At 49.3% G+C, this 6,005-nt stretch overlaps 1 protein-coding gene across 1 annotated transcript in view; it reads right to left on the bottom strand.

Moving 5' to 3' along the window:
• Positions 1-1,023: 1,023 nt before the first annotated feature.
• Positions 1,024-6,005, bottom strand: part of HDAC1 (histone deacetylase 1) — a 9,321-nt gene continuing 4,339 nt past the window's right edge. Inside the window, exons 4-13 of the mRNA XM_017828415.1 lie at positions 5,341-5,479; positions 4,653-4,794; positions 3,758-3,850; positions 3,360-3,468; positions 3,109-3,249; positions 2,793-2,901; positions 2,569-2,699; positions 1,804-1,950; positions 1,673-1,721; positions 1,024-1,346 (exon numbers count right to left, since the gene is read on the bottom strand). Coding sequence (XP_017683904.1) covers positions 1,319-1,346; positions 1,673-1,721; positions 1,804-1,950; positions 2,569-2,699; positions 2,793-2,901; positions 3,109-3,249; positions 3,360-3,468; positions 3,758-3,850; positions 4,653-4,794; positions 5,341-5,479 — 1,088 coding nt within the window. The 3' untranslated portion in view covers positions 1,024-1,318. The remainder of the gene's footprint in view (positions 1,347-1,672; positions 1,722-1,803; positions 1,951-2,568; positions 2,700-2,792; positions 2,902-3,108; positions 3,250-3,359; positions 3,469-3,757; positions 3,851-4,652; positions 4,795-5,340; positions 5,480-6,005) is intronic.

Below are 6,005 nucleotides of genomic sequence, written 5' to 3'. Positions count from 1 at the left end.
AAGGAAAAAAAAAAAAAAAAAAAAAAAAAAAAAAGGTTCTTCGTATTTACTGGCCTTGGGAGGAAAATTCAATTTGAAAACGTTTGTAACTTCAGGTCGAAAAAAAAAAAAAAAAAATTCAAAAAGTTAAAAAAAAAAAAAAATGCTGCCGCGTAAAGAAAGAGCAAAAAAAAAAAAAAAAAAAAAGGTTCTTCGTATTTACTGGCCTTGGGAGGAAAATTCAATTTGAAAACGTTTGTAACTTCAGGTCGAAAAAAAAAAAAATAGTATTTCAGTCAGTTAACAACACATCAACTGAAGTTCTCAGCCAGGCTGGGGGCTGGGCTGGAGAGGGATTGGGGATTTCTGCAGTGGTTTCAGCCCAGGACACGGATCAGTGCTGGGAGCCAAGGGCAGAAAAGCAGGAAAAACAAAGCCAAAGGGGCAGTAACTCACTTCCCCCCCCACAAAGAGGGGCACAGGTATAGAAAAAAACAGGTATAAAAGCTCCATCCCTTCCCTTCCTCGAGGTGCATAATGCTGCCACACTCCCTGGATCTGCCAGATCTTGGAAAACTGAGCCACCACACACGGGGTGGTTTTCATTCTGCATTTTCCAGATCTGGGCTCTGGGGCTGATTCACTTAAAAAAGAAAAAATAAAATAAAAAAAAATCACTTTTCAGGTTGTTTTTAAGCTGCTTCATCTCTTTCCACGAGTTTGCTGCAGGGAGGAACCAACTCTATTCAAGAACTGCACTATTTGACCCTGAGAAGTGGCACCAGCTTGCAGTTAACTTGCCACAGTGGAATCAAACTGAAGACCAAAGGAATAGTCTCTCACAGGCTTCAACTGGGAACTCGGATTCTCCCATAAAACACCACCAAAAAAAAAAAAGAAAAAAAAAAAAGAAGAAGAATAAAAAAAACAAACAAAAAGAATTCATGGCCATCTTTCCACCTAACCTGAAATGCAGATACTACTTCTACTTAAATTATTCTTTTCCAAGGTTATTTCAGAGGAGAGAGTAAAGGAAGTGATTTGTTTGTTTGTTTGTTTGTTTTTTTGTTTACAGACACACTAAGGAGGCAGTGGAAGGCAAGAGTGAAAACTTCCCAGTCACCAAATCTGGGCAGTGCAGGTCTGGCTGCTCCGCAGAATCCTCCCCTCTGCTCCCAGCGAGGAGTGCAGCAAGGAATAATTTACAGTCCTCAAGTCATTTATACAATTATATAGAAATATATACAGAAACATATATAAAATATAAATCCTGTGGAATAGGAGGCAACCCGGGAGCTAAAAACCTACGACAAACTACGCACGGACAGGCCCGTCCAGCTCAGGTGGATTTTGGCTCTTCCTTCGCCCTGGGGAAGCAAGAAGGAAAGGATTTGGTTTAAACAGGCAGCTTGAGCTGTGCCCAGGCTCTAACAACAAGCCAGAGCTGCAGCCTTAGAAGTGCTGCTCATCTGGCCCATCTTCAGCTAAAATTTATAACATACTGCTGAACGGAGGTGCAGTGTTTTGATTTTGATTTTTTAAGCAGCATTTTTGAGCCCTGAGAAGGCTCTCACAGTGTTTTATCAGGTGGGCTGCTCAACACCTGCAGACTTCTGCCCGTTAAGAACCTGTGCCAAAGCCAGCCAAGCTGCCACACCAACCCCTCAACCCTGCCAGCAGACTCCAGACTCACCCTTTGGGTTCTGCTTTCTCCTCTTTCGCTTTTTCCTCTTCCTTCTCATCTAGGAAAAAACAAAGACACACGGCAGTGCAGTGGGAAAGTACCAGCCAGGCAGAGCTCCAGGTCCCAGCTCTCCCGCTCACCTTTTTTCTCCTCTTCCTCCTTTTCCTCCTCTGCCTTCACACGCTTGGCTTTCTTAAAGTTGGCGACGTTTTTGCGCCCTCCTTCCCCTTCGTCCTCTGAGTCAGAGAATTCCTCATCACAGGATATTCTCTTGTTGGAATTGCGGACTGAGTGTGAAGAGGACAGAGGTTGGTTGAATAGATTTACAAGTCAGGAGGCTCCAGGCACTAATTCTCTGGGTACATCTATTCACTGGAGTGAACTGAGGAGCCTACCTAAGTCAGGATTAGGCCACGATAAAAACACTGTACCTGCTGCATCTTTTAACTCATCCCTCCTCACTGCTCATGCCCAGGATCCAAGATCACATGGACAACTTGGATTAGGTACAGTGTGATGTCTAGACTTGACAGCATAAGCAGGTTAACCAGCCTCCCACTGAGAAATCTGTCTGCCAGATCCTAAAGGCCAATCTGGCTACAAACCACCATTTCCACCGTGGAAGACACTTCTGGCATCACACCTGACAGTCTCCCAGAAAGGGTTCTGTCCCAGCACCTACATCCCAGGAACTGCTTGAGCTCTCACATTAAAGTCTAGAGTTTCTCCACTATGGAAATCATCTGGCAAAGGGTGCAGTGCTCAGCATCAGTGCTTCATCTTACAAAACACAAAATGGATTCAAACCGAGACTCCAGAACCGGGCAGATCTAAATCCTACATCCTCCTCCTCCTCCTCCTGCAGCTCAGGGCTCTTTGGCACCCAGCCAGACACAAGCACGTACTTGAAATGCGTTTCTCAGGGTCATCTTCCTCTTCATCTCCGCTGTCCTCCTGAACAGCATCCTCGGGGATGGGCTGCATCTGCACCCCGGGGGCGTGCGGGAGCATGCGCAGGTTCTCAAAGAGGCGCTGCCTGGAGCCGCCCAGGGAAGGAACACCTCGGTCAGCAGGTGCCTCCCTGCAGGTCCCAGGGAAGGGCCAGTCCCCAGGAGGAGCAACCACTTACTTGATCTTCTCGAGGTACTCGTTGGTGTTCTGGTTGGTCATGTTGGAGGGGCTGATGTGGAGCTTGAAGTCTGGCCCGAAGTACTCAAAATAGTCATTGTATGGAAGCTCTGCGGGCAAATGAAAAGGAATAAACACCAAGCCACCACCAGAATGGAAAAAGGAACAGCTACAGCAAATCAGGGCATCCAAAAGCTCTCCCACAGAAACAACCAAGAGGTAACAAAAGCAATCTTGGCATTCCTGCCTCTGCCCCAGCAACACCTCTTCCCTGAGCTGTTCCAGAATGTCACTGGCCCTCAGTCTGGGAGAATTACCATTGGGAATTTCGGTGTCCAAAGCCACAGCAGTCTCATAGGTCCAGCACCTGGCCACGTTCCTGATGGTGTAGCCACCTCCTCCCAGCATCAGCATGGGCAAGTTAAAACTTTTCACAAACTCCACACACTTGGCATGACCTGCAGAAAAAGCAGTGGGGGGGAGGAAAGGTCACACTCATGGCATAAGAACACACTTTTCCATGGAATCTCAGGGATGCCAGCTCAGCACAGGCACCGTGTGCTCCTACCTTTGATGGTGAGGTTGAAGCAGCCCAGCCTGTCCCCGGAGAGGGAATCTGATCCGCACTGCAGGACAACAGCACTCGGCTGGAATGTCTCCATGACTTTGGAGATCACCTAAACAACAAAGCCCTTGTTACACACTCTGCACAGGACACTGTCACAGCAGCACAGTGACACCCATGTCAGCCAGGGCCACGAAGACATCCCTGGTGCTCCCACAGCTGCTGATTCCCCTGTCCTGGAACACTGGGGCTCTCACGCGCTGGAGCTCCCGGACAGGCCGCGATTGTTCGGGGGGAATAGAGCCCCTGGTGAGGCTCAGCACAGAAAACTCAATCAGCCTCCCCGAAGAATGGCTCCAGGGACAAAGTGTGACCCACTGAGCGAGGAGGAGTTCACTTACAGGCTTGAATATGGCTTCATAGGACTCGTCGTCGATGCCGTCCCGGAGGGGATAGTTCACAGCGTAGTACTTGCCTTTGCCTGCACCAATGTCCTGTTGGAGGGAGAGAGGAGAGACCACAGCTCACCAGAAGTCCAGCTGGAACACAGAAACTGTGCTCCAAACCGGGAAGGGAAGCCTGGAATTCCAGCAGTGTAATCCCGATATTAAGCCCAGCCCGCAGCCCCAGTCTGGGCTGACCATGTCACTGCTTTAAAATTATATATATTTTCATTTCTATTATCACTCTCATACCCAGGTGTCTTACTAAAAATAACTTGTTAAAAATAACTAATTTGTTCCTGTTGCACAGTGGCTGCACCAGGATAAAAATGCTGCAGCTGCATCAGCAACAAACTGGGCAGGGCTGAAAAAACACAACTCACGGGTGAAAGGCAGGAGAACTTAGATCAGAAAAATGTAATTCCACTAGAAGAGCACATAAAAAGAGGTAAAGAACCCTTCACCCCTGAGAAATGGGGCATGGAAGTGCCAGAAGTCACAGAGGGACACCTGGATCTACCTGAGTGACACAGTTACCACCAGGACCCATTAACACAAAGAACTGAGCCACAGGAAGAAATGCCAACAGGATAAATCCACTCAGAAACCTTCCCCCAAGAGCCTGGGTGACCAAGCAGCTACAGGTGACCAACACACCATTTTCAGAGCCCCTTTTCTCAGCAAAATAATGGTGACACCAAAGCCTTGGGTTCAATACACTCCACCAGCTGAACCTACACCTCTGCCCTCAGAGAAAAGGGTGTCACTGTGAGAGCAGGAACACCCAGGAGAGCAGTGGCAGATGGAAAAGTGCAAATTCCAGGGCAATTTTCAGCCAGGCCTTCAGTCTCACCCGCAGGTCCCCTGTTCCTGGGAAGTATTCCCCGTACTTATGGAAGGACACGGTCATGACACGGTCCGTGGTGTAAAAGGCCTCCTCCACACCATCCCCGTGGTGAATGTCGATGTCGATGTACAGCACCCTCTGGTGATACCTGGGGGGGCACAAAGGAGCCAGGATATTCCATTTATTCAGAGTAAAAACTGCCTTCACCAGCAGAGAAAACGAGGACAAAGGAATCTGGGGCTGGTTCCCAGGCTCCACAAGGGAAAGAGCTGCAGAGGAGGGACACACGCCTTGGTCAGCGGTGGAACAGACCCACAGAGGAAAATAAAGTGCCTTTTGCTGCTGAGGGCAGACTCAGCTCAGTTTATTCAGCTCCAGCCAATAAACTGCTTTTTTATGCCCAAGCCTCCCACTGAGGTTTGCCCTGAGCCAGGAGCTGTCACACGTGCCAGCTGTGCCCTCTTTTCCAGGGTGGGTGGCAGAGGGAAGGGACAAAGGGCACCAGCACAGCGCTCCAGAAGCCTCTGCTCCCTGCACAGTGGATAACACAGACATCCCTGGAGGAGACACCCCAAAAGCTGACTCAGCCCTTCCCGGGAAAACACAGCTCCAAAAAGGCACCAAAAAGGAAAGGCTGGGAAGGAGGAGATGGGGCAGGAGGGGCAGACAGAGGGGTAGATGGTGCTGCCCTTACTTCAGGAGCTCCAGGATGGCCAAGACGATGTCGTTGACGTAACAGAAGCCAGAAGCCTCCGACTTCTTGGCGTGGTGGAGGCCTCCTGCCCAGTTCACTGCAATGTCTGTCTGCTGCTTGTTCAGCTTCACTGCACTGGCTGGGGGGGGACAGTTAGAGAAGGTAAAAACCAGAGCAAAGGGGCTGTGGCAGGGACGGGCCCTTCCCACGGCGCTGCTCATGGGGGGTTGGGTCCTGCACAGAGCACGAGGGTTTAACACTGGATGTGTCCCCAAACTGACAAAGGGCAAAGGAAGGGAAGGGGGAAAAGGGAAAAGGGGGAAGAAAGGGGGAATGGGAAGAAAGGGGAAAACAGAGAAAAAAAGGGGGAAAGGGGGAAAAAAGGGGGAAGGAGAAAAAAGGGGAAACAGGGGGAAAAAAGGGGGAAGGGGAAGAAAGGGGCAAGAAAAGGGGAAAGGGAAAAAAAGGGAGAAAAGGGAAAAAGAGGGGAAGGGGAAAAAAGGGGGAAGGGGAAGAAAGGGGCAAGAAAAGGGGAAAGGGGAAAAAAAGAGGGAAAAAAGGGAAAAAAGGGAGAAGGAGAAAAAAGGGAGAAGGGAGAAAAAAAGGGAGAAGGGAGAAAAAAGGGGGATGGGGAAAAAAGGGGGAAGGGGGAAAAAGGGGGAAAA

The sequence above is a fragment of the Lepidothrix coronata genome, unplaced genomic scaffold (genome assembly GCF_001604755.1).
Source record: "Lepidothrix coronata isolate B3197 unplaced genomic scaffold, Lepidothrix_coronata-1.0 Scaffold147, whole genome shotgun sequence".
Lineage (NCBI taxonomy): Eukaryota > Metazoa > Chordata > Aves > Passeriformes > Pipridae > Lepidothrix > Lepidothrix coronata.
Note: the sequence above shows the minus strand (reverse complement) of the source record. Positions and strands in the feature narration are given on the sequence as shown.